Source organism: Tympanuchus pallidicinctus, unplaced genomic scaffold, assembly GCF_026119805.1.
Source record: "Tympanuchus pallidicinctus isolate F22 unplaced genomic scaffold, pur_lepc_1.0 scaffold8, whole genome shotgun sequence".
NCBI lineage: Eukaryota > Metazoa > Chordata > Aves > Galliformes > Phasianidae > Tympanuchus > Tympanuchus pallidicinctus.
In genome coordinates this window covers 5,424,112-5,439,165 of record NW_026294802.1, presented here as the reverse complement: position 1 = coordinate 5,439,165, position 15,054 = coordinate 5,424,112, and the positions used below count along the sequence as shown (strand labels likewise).

The 15,054-nt window shown below is 42.6% G+C and overlaps 1 protein-coding gene across 10 annotated transcripts in view; it reads right to left on the bottom strand.

Annotated features, from left to right (window-relative positions):
* BICD1 (BICD cargo adaptor 1) overlaps window positions 1–15,054 on the bottom strand; it is a 170,698-nt gene that overhangs the window by 84,948 nt on the left and 70,696 nt on the right. For all 10 annotated transcript variants that reach the window (XM_052667272.1, XM_052667274.1, XM_052667271.1 and 7 more), the window contains exon 2: window positions 1,408–1,620. In XM_052667272.1, the coding sequence (XP_052523232.1) occupies window positions 1,408–1,620 (213 nt within the window). The remainder of the gene's footprint in view (window positions 1–1,407; window positions 1,621–15,054) is intronic.

Below are 15,054 nucleotides of genomic sequence, written 5' to 3'. Positions count from 1 at the left end.
TTGCCCTACACTTTAATTAACTACCAGGGCTTGTTTCTATTTTTCACTGGAACAGGAAATAACTGCAGCTGGTGTCACACTAAGGGTTGCTATTATCTCCAAAGAGATGAGGACAATCAATATTCTAGGGAGGAGAGGTATTGAAACTGCCTTCTGAATAACTTATAGATCAATAATCATGTCAGAAAATGGGAGTTTTGCATTTGAAGGAACCGGAGGAGACCCCTGAGGAAGGAAACAAGTACAAACACATATCCTCTGACTTGGTTGTTTGTGACTGAAGCCAGCTTAAAAGGATTCTGCTCTCCTCTGAGCTCTACCCAAGCATGGTAAGCATATAGCTGGCTACACATACAGATCTTGTAGGATATGATTTTAGGGTGAGTATAAATTTGATTTTCCTTCTTTTTTTTTGTTAACAACTGAGACAGCAATTATAATCACATATTTCACTTGAATATTGGAAATAAATACATGGTATTGATTACCATGCATTTATTTCTTACTGAAATCCAACTTGTACTATGTGCAACTTCAGTACAACAATTAAATAAGAATGCTTCATCCTTTTGTGTGCAATAATCTTTAAACCTACAGTAAAGGATCCAGTCCAAGGGGTTACTGTAAGTTAAGAGGATGCCACTCCACTCAACTATAGAAAACATGTAATCTTTGTTAAGTTCACATGTAGGAAGAGTCCTCCAAAATGGCCCAAGAAAGGTCTTTTCTTGCAGCTGGATAGCAGGGAGCCCCCGTATCCAAGTATTCACAAGGAAACAGGGAAGATGTGGGGCTACCAAGTGCTGCCTTCCCCCAAGCACATTGCTGCTCGGCATAGAGAACTGAAACTGGAGAGGTATGGAACAGAACAATCTAGACTTAAATGAGTGGATGGATGGATGTGAAAGCTGATGAATAAAAGAAAAGTGTGCAGTGTTGCCTATTTTCTGAACGTGAGCATGCATGCATTTTGATTTTTAAGAAGACTGCTGAAAGCTTTATCTAATGCAAGCAATTCCAAAAAATACCCACGTAACAATACAGGTGATGAGGAAAAAAAAAAAAAAGAAATTGTATGAATATCAGAAGGTGTTTTTTTTTTTTTTTAAGAAAAAGCTACATAAATTGCACTTTCATGTAGGCACTATAAAATACAAACCAAATGCTGAGCACTTAAAAAATTATAGCTGCCTCAAGTGGGTACTGTTGTTTAAAAATCATAATAAGGGTTCCTTTTTTTCCCTTTCTGTGCCACAGCTCTCTCAAGCTGGCGGGCCTGCAGGAGGATCACATGCTGGTAGGAAGGTGAATATTTTCACATTATGTAGCATTTTCATGATTCAGTAACCATCAATGCAAGAAACTCCAAGAAAACCACTCCCTTGCTGCTTCCACACACCCATTTACCTCTTTCAAGTCTTGGACAATAGCAGTGAGTCTCTCATTCTCTGCCTGAACGTTGGTGACCACCGCCTTGCTCTGCTTCAGCTCGTTCTGCATCTCCAAAATCTTCCCCAGGTAATAAGCTTCTTTTGATGCAGATTCCTGGAGTAGAGTCTCTTCTCGTGTTTCCCCATCTTCAGCTACTTTGCGGTGAATTGAGAAAGACTGTCCAAATGCCTACAAAAGGAAAACAGAGCACACTATTAAACTACTGCAGCTCTAAAAAAGTTGTCAGCAGTAATGAACACCTGCATAGCCAGAGGGAACGAAATAGATTGGTGAGTCCCAAACTCTGACCTAATAAATACTGCCCTCACAGTTTCCTAGCAGCTGAGGGCTACCATCTCATTTAGCTGAATGAAGCATCTTGAAGCAGTTCTCATTTACAGTATGGATTTATGGCCCCTATCCAGGCAGCCTCCACTGAGATCAAGATGGTGTACAGCTAACTAGCTGTTAATTACTGCCCATTTTAACTGTTCTAAATGAGGCCAACTGGTATTCCTCAATTTCTTTCTTCTCTCACTCTGCAAAATAAATCATGTTTTGTTTTAAAGAATCCAAACAACTTCAAGTCTTTCCAAATTTCTCAATCATTTTCCATCTTCTGTGTTCTTTTCTGAGAGTAGCTGACCCCATAATATGAATAAAAAGGCTTCCTATAACTTCATTAACCATATGGTCTAACTGGCAATTTCAGAAAATAAAACAAGGCATCTTATATCCCGGATCTAGCCCAACACAGGAAAAAGGTCTCACATCTATCTTAACTCAAAGAAAGTGTATTTGCATTGAAAGACTTTTTTTTTTTCCAGTGCAGGAGGTGTTATGTCTCATAAGTCACTCTATTATCTTTTCATTCAGAGGAAAATTCTCCCTGAAAATCTAACTTCTGCCCAGATCCAGTCAATCATAATGTTTAGTACATGTTTGCACCTGCTGTACCCAGGGCCTCCTTTGCCTTCTCATCATTAAGATCTGCTTGCCAATGGAAATCATTGTTTTCTTGTTATTTATAGCCTTCAGAACTAAGTTTTACTGGCACTGCAGCAGCCCCTTAGAAACTTCAAAGCAAAACTGTTCAAAAAAACTTTCCTGCTATTTAGTCTACTTGGAGATTCCTGTGAACTCAGCATTAAAGGATTCTAAAAATATTCAATAATGTATTAACACAGCTGTCTTCTCCAAAGACTGCAAGTGACTGAAATAGCAAGCATCAGCAATTTGCTGAATAGGATTTTCCCAATAACAAGAAATTGAATTTAATGAGACTGTTAAACACTGATTCAGTCACCCTGTCTGTAAACATAAGATGGCTTTCAGGAACACTGCTAATAAATTTTATCTTACAAAACATGATTATATTCAATGGCTCACTGTTCTTAATTTGAGACCTAAGCAAAAAGTTGCAGTATAATAGATACCCTATGGGACAAATGCAAAGGACATGCATCCAAGGGAAAAACCAAAGCACAGAACAGCAAGTAAGATTGCCAGGGCTGGAGAAGCTCACAAAGAAATGGGAGTTGGAGCTCCTTCTACCAGTGGGCTATGGTTAAAAAAAAAATGGATAAAAACCAGCAGACATCACTGATGACCTTTCAGGCACATACTACATTTTCCTCAAATTTAGTGAGGGAGTACATTAGCATCCGTAATGTCTAAGAATGGTAAAGAATACGGATATATTGGGGAAGGTGGCTGGATGTCTAGTTCTCAGAAATTCTACTTGTCTTTATTTTGGGCCATGTTCCATTTTGTTTTGAAAAAATAAATAAAATCTTCTGCTCCATTTACTAAACAGCTCGGGGCACCAACAGAACTTAGGACAGCAAAAGATTTAGTTAGACAACTATTTAACCACATTCTATACATGGTGTAGTAGTACTATGGATGCTTTCTTATTAGCATATAGAGCCTCAGAGAAATGGAAACACCAGTAACTAACCAGGCATTGCTCTACAATTCTCTTTTCCTGTAATCTTAAGAATAAACCTGTATTCCTAGAAGAAGGATAGGACAAATGACTGCCAAAAACACACGAGCTTCCCAGCAGATTAGCAAATACACAGTATTCCATTTGCACAGTGTCAGAACTTTCTATTTGTTCTTTTAGTTATGGTAAATCATTTGATTTGATCAACTGTTCTGCAAAATGTTTAAAAAGCAAGTATGAATCGAACTGACTCTGTTTTGTACTTCTGTGATGAACTTCAATGCTACAACACACTGTGTGCTATGCATTTGCTCTTACAAAGTACATTCTCACCCCACACCCTGAATCTTTGCCTCTGACAGACATGAACCTTACATAAAGAAGAAAGTGCAGTTGTAATACCAACACAGTGCATAAAAACATCACTGAATTCTCAACATTTTAAATGCAATTTACATTAGTTTAAGAGAAAACTACTGTGTACTTAATGCTTTAAAAAATCAAAGATTTTTCCTCTGAAACTCATATGGAACATTACCATCTATTATATTATCCAGTTTATTTATAAAATTGCTGTCAATATGTTAAAAGTTTGAGGGTGAAAAGGAAGAAAGCACAGTTCTTTTTACATATCAATGGAAATTATGCAAATCCATGCAGCATGGAGAATAACGCAAGGTGTCTTTTAATTCAAATGCTGCTTCTGTTCTTCATGGTCTGTATACAATGACAAAAAGTTTAAACTTTCCCAGCATATCATTTGTATACATCCACAAGATTCCTTCAATTTAAGTTAAGCCAAGAACAATAGGGTTTTTTTGCACAGTTGCATATTTTTTGCATTTTTCAGCTAGTAGCCAGACATTTATTCTACTTTGATTTTTATATTTAAGTAATTTGTTTAATATGCTTACTAATTTATAAAACTTTATGGCCTTATTATGATACAGATATTTCTATTTACTGTGCATACCGACTTCACTGAAACCATCACAGAATATCCCAAGTTGGAAGGGACCCATAAGGATCATCAAGTCCAACTCCTCATCTGGTGGAATCCCTGCTTCTTCACAGTGTGAAAAGTTAGCCACCTTAAAAACTTTCCAGGTCAACAGCTTTCTAACAGAAACAACTGCCTTCCAAAGAGGACCAGTTGCCAGACATGTGACAGCACACCTCACACATGAGAAGCCATAGAATGATTCAGGTTAGAAAAGACCACAAAGATCATCAAGTCCAACCACAACCTAACCATAATACCCTAACAGCCCTCCATGTCCCTGAGCGCTACATCCAAATGGTTTTAAACACATCCAGGGATGGTGACTCAACCACCTCCCTGGGGAGCCTATTCCAGTGCTTAACAACCTTTTCTGTAAAGAAATGTTTCCTGATACCCAACATAAACTTACCCTGGTGCAACTTGAGGCCGTTTCCTCTCGTCCTGTCACCTGTCACCAGTGAGAAGAGACCAACCCTGCTCTCGCTGTAGTAAGCACCTTTCAGATATAGAAAGAGACTAAGGTCTCCCTTCAGCCTCCTTTTCCCCACACTAAATAGCACCAATTCCTTCAGTCTCTCCTCATAGGGCACATCTCCAAGGCCTTCACAAGCCTTGCTGCCCTTCTTTGGACCTGCTCCAGCACCTCCATGTTCTTTCTGTACTGAGGTGCCCAAAACCGAGCACAGTATTCAAGGTGAGACCTCACCAATGCCAAGTTCAGGCACAGGATTACTTCCCTAGTCCAGCTCACCACACCATTCCTGACACAAGCCAGGATGCTTGGTCTTCTTGGCCACCTGGGCACACTGCTGGCTCATATTCAGCCGACTGTCCATCAGTACACCAAGGTCCTTTTCATCAGGCAGCTTTCCAGGCATTCCTCCCCAAGCCTGTAGAGTTGCCTGAGGTTGTGGTGACCAAAATGCAGGACCCAACACTTGGCCCTATTGAAACTCATACAGTTTACCTTGGCCCATCGACTCAGTCTATCCAGGTCCCTCTGTAGTGCCTTTCTCTTCTCAGGCACATCAACACTCCCCCCAACTTGGTGTCATCTGCAAACTTACTGAGGGTGCACTCAGTGCACTCAATCCCGTCATCAAGATTGTTAATAAAGATGTTAAATAGAAGTAGCCCCAGTATCGAGCCCTGGGTGACACTGCTCATGACTGGCCGCCAACTGGATTTAATTCCATTGGCCACAACTCTCTGGGCCCAGCCATCCAGCATGAACGTAGCCTGAAGAGCCGACACAGCCACGGCAGTCTCCCACCATCACTATCAATACCTGGGCAGGTGTGGTGCCCAGCTAATTCATTCGTGTTGTTTCTGTTTGTTCTTGGACTGTAGTGCATGTCACAGATTAATTACTGTAGTAGTTGTTAGCACGGTGCTGTCTTGCTTGGTGTGACTCCTCATGAAAGCCACTTAGAAGCTACCACTAGTCCCTTGCTGGCTCTTAGTTTCATCAATCACGAGGCACATTTTTTGACAAAGCACATCATCACCCGAATTTGAACTGTGACTGGTCAAGGCTGTATAGATCTATGTATAAAACCCTTCATGGCTTCCATTCCCTGGAGAACCTCTTCCCAGCACAGGCTCAACAACTGAAGTCAGCTACAAAGACTGAGGCACACTTATTCTGACAAAGAGTACCCTAACAGTCTGAATTTTATATCACACTACTCCCATCACAATTCTCAAGACTTTGCTTGAAAGGATGCCACTGACTGCGTTAGGAGATTCACTTATTTCAAGATCATCATAAAAGTTGAGTTACAAGATGCCATTAAACACTCCATTTTTACTCTTAGACCTGAAAGTTGTATTATGTAATTGTACTAGGTGTATATGGAGAACTGAGACTTCTTAAAATTTGATCTTTGACAACTATGAAATGATGAGATTTAAGCAATGCTCAACATTTGAGTGCATTATAAAGGATAATGGCAGTGGATGTGCACAGGAAAGAGGTCAGTCTGATTCACAGAGAAAGGCCTGAGGAAAAGGTCATCTATGACTGAACTCAGGACAATTCTAGATGGAAATTCCACTGACAGAAGCAAACTGGCATGAAATAAATAAAATGGGCACAGATTTATAAAAGGGCAATAGAAAAATCCAACTGATCAAAACACCATACAGAATATTTACATCAAGTATAAACAGCAATAAATAGCTAGTATATAGTCAGTGAGATGAAATGATCCCTGTGCAATGAAAATTACATGTGGAACTTAAAAAAAAAAAAAAAAAAAAAAAGCAAGAGAGGAGAAGAGAAGCTACAAGTTTAATTCGGGTGTAGAAAGGAACACTTACATAGAAAATCAGCTAAAAACAGAAGTATATAATGAAGGATGCTATTTCTGAGTTTCACTTTTAATTTTACTAGCCATGTCCTGAGGCAAGAATTCTGTGTAGAAACTTAGCCTTCTGGTGTATGATGATTAGAAGGCAACAAAACATGACTTGACTACTATCAGGATGAGCAGGCAGCCTACCTGTATGACTTTGACACTTAATGTAGTTTCCCTGATACATAATGCAGTAGCATTGAACTTGTTCAAATGATTACCTGTTTCAGCTGCTCACTTGCTTCAAAGTGAAATGCATTATGTTATTTCCACATCCCTAACACAAAAGCAAGGGGAAAGCAGGTTGGGAGGGAAGCATATTTTGAAAGCAAACTTCAGTCTTATAACGCAGGTGGACATCTTTGCTAGAGAAGCCTTCCTGGGGTTACTTTTGGGGACAGCTCTCACTTTGTGGCACCACTCAAAAACCCACTTACTACTTAATAGTTCCTTAATCAATTGCAGTTCTGCACCTGTGTTTCCAAAAAAAAATCTTTTATGCTTAGTATATATCTTAGATCTTTCTTCACTATTCATTCACCCAAGCTCAAGATTGTGTAACATTTTTTTGCTAAGGAGCCATCAGTTGCAGAGAGAGGCCTATACTGAAATTCTCTCTATGCCAGGCTTAGCAGGACAAAGAATGAAGCAGCTAAGCAGGCTCTTCAAAATCAGCTGGTATGCAACTCCATAAGATGCAATGTGGTGGCAGATGCACTGATGCTCCATTTAGATGAATTCTCTTTAAAAATTACTTCCAGTATTTCACACCCTGCTCATCTTGGTAGCCTGCTCTGGGTGCCCCTGCTTGAGCAGGGAGGCTGATCACAGAATCACAGAATTGTTTGAGTTGAAAGGAATCCCTTAAAGGTTATCTTGTCCAAAAAGGTTATCTTGTCCCTATTCCCTGCAGTGAATAGGGACACCCACAGGTAGATCAGGATGCTCAGAGCCCTATCCAGCCTGACTTTGAGTATCAGCGGGACAGGGCATCCACCACCCCTCTGGGCAGCCTGTTTCAGTGATGACCTCCAGAGGTCCTGTCCAGTCTCAGTCATTCTGTGATCTGAATGCTGGAAGCAGTCATTCTGAAAGGAACAGTTTCTTAGTTACTAAAGCCAAACCAGCATTCAGCCTTACCGGGAACATTTCTTCCATGGGCTTTCCCACAGGCACATGCTCAGTGCCAGATTCTGATCACTTGCCTATTTGTTACTCTGTGCTCCTTGCTCTTTGTATACATGGATTTTCCAGCATCTCAGACAAGGATCATGATTTATCCTTGAAGATTACAGCAGGTAATGCAGAACCTAAACCTGACTTGTGTGTGTTGGCAGCTTTGCAATGTAAAGAACAAATAATGATGTGCTTCCAGAAGTGACTGATGGGTTGACCAATGTCACATTATATTCATTTGCTAAGAAAGTGGGAAAGTTCTATGCCACTAAAATTTATCCATACTTCAGATTAAATCTTTATGCAGTTTGCATGCCTTCTGCTGTGCATTTAACTGACAGAGATCAAAAAGTTTCCTTTTGGAATCTAATACTGAAGTGATGAAAGTCCTGAAAAGCAAATAATAGGCATATTGCAATAAAAACAAACACAGATGTATATTTAGTCAAAATGGTGCAAGAACTAGGGAATTAATTCATAGGTATTGTAAGGATAGTACATGCACAACAGACAGCCCACAGAGGCAAGCAGATTGGAGACTTGGAAATAGATTGAAAATACAGACTGAATCAGCATGGGCACATGGAGGGAGAGGGGGGAAACAACAGAGAATGAACTTTTGGTTTGTCAGGTAAACTGAAAACAGCTCATTTTACAGCTACAGAAGTATCCCATTTGTCTAATTCCTCCTGTTTTCAGGAAAGCGGGATGCTGAACACTCCTACAGACAGGCACAAAACAGAAGGATGCTGGATGCCATCACTAATTTCTCTTTCAGCTATGAACAAAGAATACAAAAGAACTGATCAGAATTCAATCATAGCCAAGCAACCATCCAGGCATGGGTCATTTCTTAATCTCAATATTCAAGATGATCGGTTTTAGCCTCCATGTCACACAATATTGTCTTTTTATTTTTATTTAAAAAAGTAAATAAATAAAATGAGAAAATAAAAATTAACAATATGCCTGCTATTCCAAACGCTCATCTTGCAGAAAAAGTGCTAAATGTTTTATATACACTTTGAAGTAAGCTGACTAATTGAGATTTCCCTACATGTCCTCATGAGATTGGACAGCCTTATAAAAAGGGTGAAAACCAAACTTCATAGGACAGTGTATGCTTTTCTGAAAAGACATGATGTGTTCTTCAGGAAAGTGTTCAGCCTCCCATTTGAAAACGCAGATGAAAGCATCTGCAATACAGTGAACAGAATGGTTATCCCACACCAATTCATGACTTGAGACAGTCACACATACAACTATACAACAGTACGTTATAGTTAGGAGCACAGCAAAGGTAATTATGATAAATCCATAAATGCTACCTTAAAAAGCTATTTTCTTATTTCATAAAGGCAAAAAGCATTTGATTTTATTCCCAGATACCAGTATATCCATACTACCTAATGTAATAAAAGTAATGCAAATTTTGGTGCAATGGTAAAGTTACATAAGTTAATATCTGCATGAAGTATTTACCTTGCAAAAAAAATTTGTGTACCAATGTGCTAGAGGTTTTATCTATGTCAGAACTACTGAGGAGATCAGACACATGAAAAACATACGTAATACCCTGGCTGCTACACATGCAGAACTATAACACAAAGGTAAACAATTCATAGCCTTTTTCCCAGGAAAGATTTGAGTAAAAGCATGCACGCCACAGACTACAGGCCAGCAGAAATTCTTATACTGGTTACCAATCAGCAAAGCCTTCTGAAAGTCCTGGGCAAAATGGCATTTACATTCAACTCAGCTACAAGCATGATCATCCTTCTGCAGTGCAGGTATGTACTGTGCTGATTTCAATCGATATGCCACAGTATGAGGCTGCAGGCAGCCATACTATTTTTATTTTATTTTATTTTATTTAATAAGGAATGAAATTATTCTTAAATGTGTCAGGAAACATTTACAGACAAGAAGAAGAAAGCACTACCAGGAAAATGAAACTCAGTACTAGCCCCCATTGTTCATCAGCAATCCAGTAAAAGCAGGGTGAACAAGAATTTCCATTTAAATGCCTTCAACAGCACTCGAGATGAGGATTTAAATTCCCTTCCGAAGAATACCCTCCAGGCACAGAAAATACAAGAAAAGTGAAGCTTGCAACAAAACCACTTATCTACAACACAACTAATTAGTTTTACACCAGTAATTTAAAAAGCAGTTCCATTTAAAATGAGTCTGGGCGACAATAAAATTATTTCTATTAACAAAATGATTATTAATGAACTATAAGACAGCGTAAAAATTTGCACCAGTGTCTATACAGATGCCTCTATGAGTTCACAAGCACTTCAAGTTTTTACTTTGTATGTTATTACATTTGTTCTAGTTTGTTATTTCTATTGCTATTTCTATGGCTTCCAATTCCATCTGTAAATCGACAGCACCCCAGTCCTGACCATGTCACAGGTCATTCATGAGAATCTCTCCTTTGGTCACACAACATACTTAATGTCAGCATGTGGCAACCACAGTTGGACTCAGAACAACAGGATTAGAGAACTGAGTGCAAGGGAAGAGATGCATGTTCCAGCTCCTGGATCTGAAGTACATAAGCTGCTGTGGGACCATGCTAGCTTTGAGAACAGTTATTTCTACGCTCAAAGTTTAAAGAGGAAGAAAGAATATTCAGACATTTCTGCTGCTTCAGGCATCTACATGAGCTACCACCAATTTCCGGTGGAAAAAACTCCAAACAAAGGTATGTAAAGGTATGAACAAGAAACACAAATTACAAAACACTCAGTTCTCTTCAAAGGTAGGCTTTACTGAAGAGCTGCCAGCTCATACGCTGGACTCATCTAACACAGAGACTTGTGCAAGATGGTGGACTGGCACTGCGCTGAGTAGCCCTGCAGTCACACCACAGGTGCCTAAAGCAACCTGTTTTGAACAGAAGAAGGCAGACCATGCCCCATTGTCTGTGTTTAACATAAGTGCGTTCAGTATCTGATGCGAGCCTATAAAAATCATGGCTAAAGCCTTCTTACGTGATCTGACGGCAACAGGACAGGGGGGAACGGTTTTAAACTGAAACAGCAAAGATTTAGATTACATGTCATGAGGAAATTCTTTACCCAGAGGGCAGTGAGGCTCTGGCACAGCTGCCCAGAGAAGCTGTGAGTGCCCCACCCTGACTGCACTCAGAGCAGTGTTGGATGGGGCCCTGGGCAGCCTGAGCTGCTGCTGGGTGGCAGCCCTGCCCATGGCAGGGGGTTAGAACTGGGTGAGCTTTGAGATCCCCTCCAACCCAAACCATTCTTTCATATGATCTCATTCGATGATTTCTACTTCTGTCAATGCAGCAGATCAGGCTACTATGTGCCAGCCTCATATAGGAAAGGGACAATAGTCCAGTCCCACCATTACATTTCACTACAGCACTTTCCATGGCACAGAAAGGCTCCCTAACTCCCACAATGGCCGCCACGCTCCTGAAGAGCATGGCAGCAGCAGCACGGGCAGGAGAGGGCTCCGTTCAGCACGGGGGTGCTGAGCTTGCAAGCTAAATCTGTCACAGCATTGGAAGCCAGAACTTTCCTTACTAAAAGGAAGCCTTCATGTGCCTCAGAACATCCAACTTACAGAGTAATGGAGCTCAGTGCAAGCACAATGGCCATTGGCATGGTTACAGCACCAGAAACCCAACACTGATGCCTTCTACAAATGTTTTCATGATTTCCAACCGTTTTTAAGAGACTCCTCAGAAGTTAAGAGAAGATTGGTACAAATGAAGAACAGTGAATGTATGTAAATAACAAAACGTAGTTTTATGCTTATTTTTTATTAAAACATTTGAGCGTTTCGTTCATGAAAAACACCACTACAAATCACACAGTAAAGGTGTTAAAGGTTAGCAGTCAAGTGGGGTCACGCTACTCGCTGTCCAGGCCACGGGTTGGACGCATCTGGTTTAGTGGCAGACCTGGCAGAGTTCGGTTAACAGCTGGCCTTGATGACCTCAGAGGTCTTTTCCAACCCAAATGATGTCACTGAGCAAGCGGGCTGAGCCATCACCGGGCAACAGATTGTGACTGCATGGCCTTCACTGCTTCTATCTGGACGTTAGCAGAGCCTGCCTCAGTCTGGCTCATTCCTGGCTTCCTGCTGAGCAGCTTTGCGAGGTTTGGAAGGCGAGCAAAGATTTGGCTGTGCTGGGCCGTGCCTGTGGCTGCATCCAGCAGGTCCCAGTGCCTGTCCTCACAGCACCGTTCGTGTTTCCCTGGCCCTGCCCAGTGCAGGCAGCCAGGGCCCCGCAGGACGTACCCGCAGCAGCGGAGGTGAGTGGTGCAGGGACACGTCCCTGGCGTGCCTGGCCCCGTGCTACCGGGGGAGCACAAGACAGCCCAGCTGCGAGGCCAGGAGGACTTCCTGCTGAGGAAACGGGGCCTTTCCTCAGCGCTCCCTGAGACCACAAGTGACTGTGACCTCTCTTCCTCTTGCAGTGCGTGACACCAGCGCTGCAGCACCCGTGAAGGAGGGCAGTTCGTCACCCAACGTTCTCCTCACGTGCAGCAGCCAGAAGACCATGGCCGCAGCAGAGGTATGGACATGTCCCGTCTGTTGTGAGGCACGACAGGATGTTGCGTACGCAACGCCATGCAACCATCAGTTCTGCCTCGGCTGCATCCAGTGGTGGGCCATACTGAAATCCAGCTGCCCGCTCTGCAGGACGGCCATGAAGACCATCAAGGTCTCCGTGTGGGGAGACCAACATCACATCGAGTGCGTTGTCTCCCCACCCGCAGTGCCAGTCCCTGCTGAATTCCACCACGGCAGCATCACCCACCCCAACGGCACTGTGGCACACGCTCCATCCTCTGCGCCGCTGCAGCACAGGGCTGCAGGGCCAGAGATGAGGGCGACTGTGGGCGGCCTCCTGCCGCAGCAGTGGGCGGCAGCGTTCAGGGAGCAACGCCACATCCTCGACCCCGTGCTGCCCGGCCTGCACCAGAAGCTCTCCGCCATCCCCGGGTTCCCGTGGTGGCAGGTCAGGTCTACCGAGAGCCTGTTCCTATGCTGCCTGTGTCAGCAGGGGCTGGACAGGGATGCCATGGTGCAGTGCATAGAGCCCAGCGTGGGTCCCAGCGCCGTGCCCATCATCCACTGGCTCATTGACACCATCGTCAGCCACTGCGGTCGGGACGCCCGGAGGATGCTGGGCCTCGAAGATGAGAGCACAGCCCAGGGGCAGGAGGACAGCAGCACGGCTTTCTCCCCACGCAGAACGCGCAGCCCCAGCGCCACACCCTCCAGCAGCTCCGAGGGTCCCAACGCCGAGGAGCTCCCCGGCACATCCAGCCCAGTCCCTCACGGGGGTGCTGGCGAGCTCCCTGCCGCAGCCAGCCCCAGGGAGCAGCAGCAGCCCCACGAGGAGCCGGGGCACGAGGCAGCGGGGCCCAGTGCCCAGCACCGCAGCTGCAGCCGCTCTGCTCCAGGCCGGGGCAGGAAGCGCTCTGCTGGGGGGCCCCGGCGGCCCAAGAAGAGGAGGGCCGGCAGCACCCAGCGTGCTCCACAGCCCTGCAAGAGGCCGCCCCCCCGGCACCTCTAGCGGGGTTTACATCCGTTTTAAAACACAAAATATACATATTTTTAAAGAACATGCTATTGAGAAAGTCTCGTTCTTAACCAAAACACAGCTGCTACTGCCATGTGCACACAGCTGCTCCCTGAGCTATTCAAATGAGTGGCCATGAGGGACACGGTGTAGCGCATGGGTGTCCAACCTTTGGCGTGCTGGGACACACTGAGGGAAAGGCTTTTGTCTCAGGTCGCATATCAACTATATAACATAGTTTATTTATACAAGTAAGAAAGGAATTTTTTTTTTAAATACATTTACTAAAAATATTTTTTTAAAGAGAGCAACCAAAGTATAAAACTGAAAATAGTCACAACTATATACACATCTGTTTCACACAACGCTACAGCAGGTTGGGTGCTTACTCCAAGTGCTGGGTAATCTCAAACTCTTAGTTGCACTCGAGGCATAAGTCACATGGATGTACTGCTAGTGGTTTGCTGATAAACAGGAGTGCAAGCTGCAGAAAGCAGGAACCTTCTTGAGAGAAAGTATAACAAACACAATAAAAAGAAAACAAACACCACACATGGAACCATCTGGTGGTAAAAATGGAGCAATATTAACACTGGTCATAAGAGACTACACATTGCCCTTGTCCATCAGAAGGAGCTTCTAGAATTCTTCGTTCATATCCTGGTCTCTCTCCATGTATACAAAAGTATTTCTCTAATATAGTTAAAAGGAAAATGAATTTCAATTATATGATCTAAATATTGCTGTTCATGCTTGGTTGGTAGTGTAATGCCACAATGTAATGTAATACTATAGCAGAAAAAAGGAAGAGGAATTGCTTTAGGACATTTTCAAAACTGGGAGGCTTCAGCAGATCAGACAGGTAGCCATCTTTTTTAAAGAAAGGGCACAAGAATGAAATAGAAAAAAAAGAAATAAAAACAATTGAAGCACAAGCTGCTGTTCAAGTCATGACAGAGACAGAAGAGGAATTACAGGAACGGTGATTACATATTGAGTAATGCACAAACAGCAGCTTCAGAAAGTTGGCAGGAAGAATAGGTCCAGTAACAGCCATGAAAGTGGGGACATTAGAAATGGAAACATTCAGCATGGCTCATTTAGCAGGACATTCTGCAAGTCCTAAAGAACATGGATGGTGAATACTCCATTAGAAACAAAATAAACCAAACGCAAAAACTTTGTGCCAGAGCACATTATTAAACAGAGAGAGATGTGGATCATAAGCGAAGCAGAAATGAACAAATTATTACTTAAATGAAATTAGATGCCAGTCAAGTTAGAACCATACTAAATTATATTAAGCCCTTGAGCAGGGAGACATGAGTGATTTGCAATGGAAGGGTAAAATATAGATCAAAATCAAATTGCTCATCAAGCAGAATAGTAGATGACAGGGTTGTGCTCAATTCAGAAATGCAAGCTAATCCAATAACTAAAAATGAGCTAATAGGATGGAATTGATGAGTCCTACAGTGCTTTAAGGTCTTTACTGTATTATCAGATAGCCTTTATATTATACGGTCCTCAGATCTCTCTTTTTCTTATTGCTCTTCGCAAGAGTTACTGC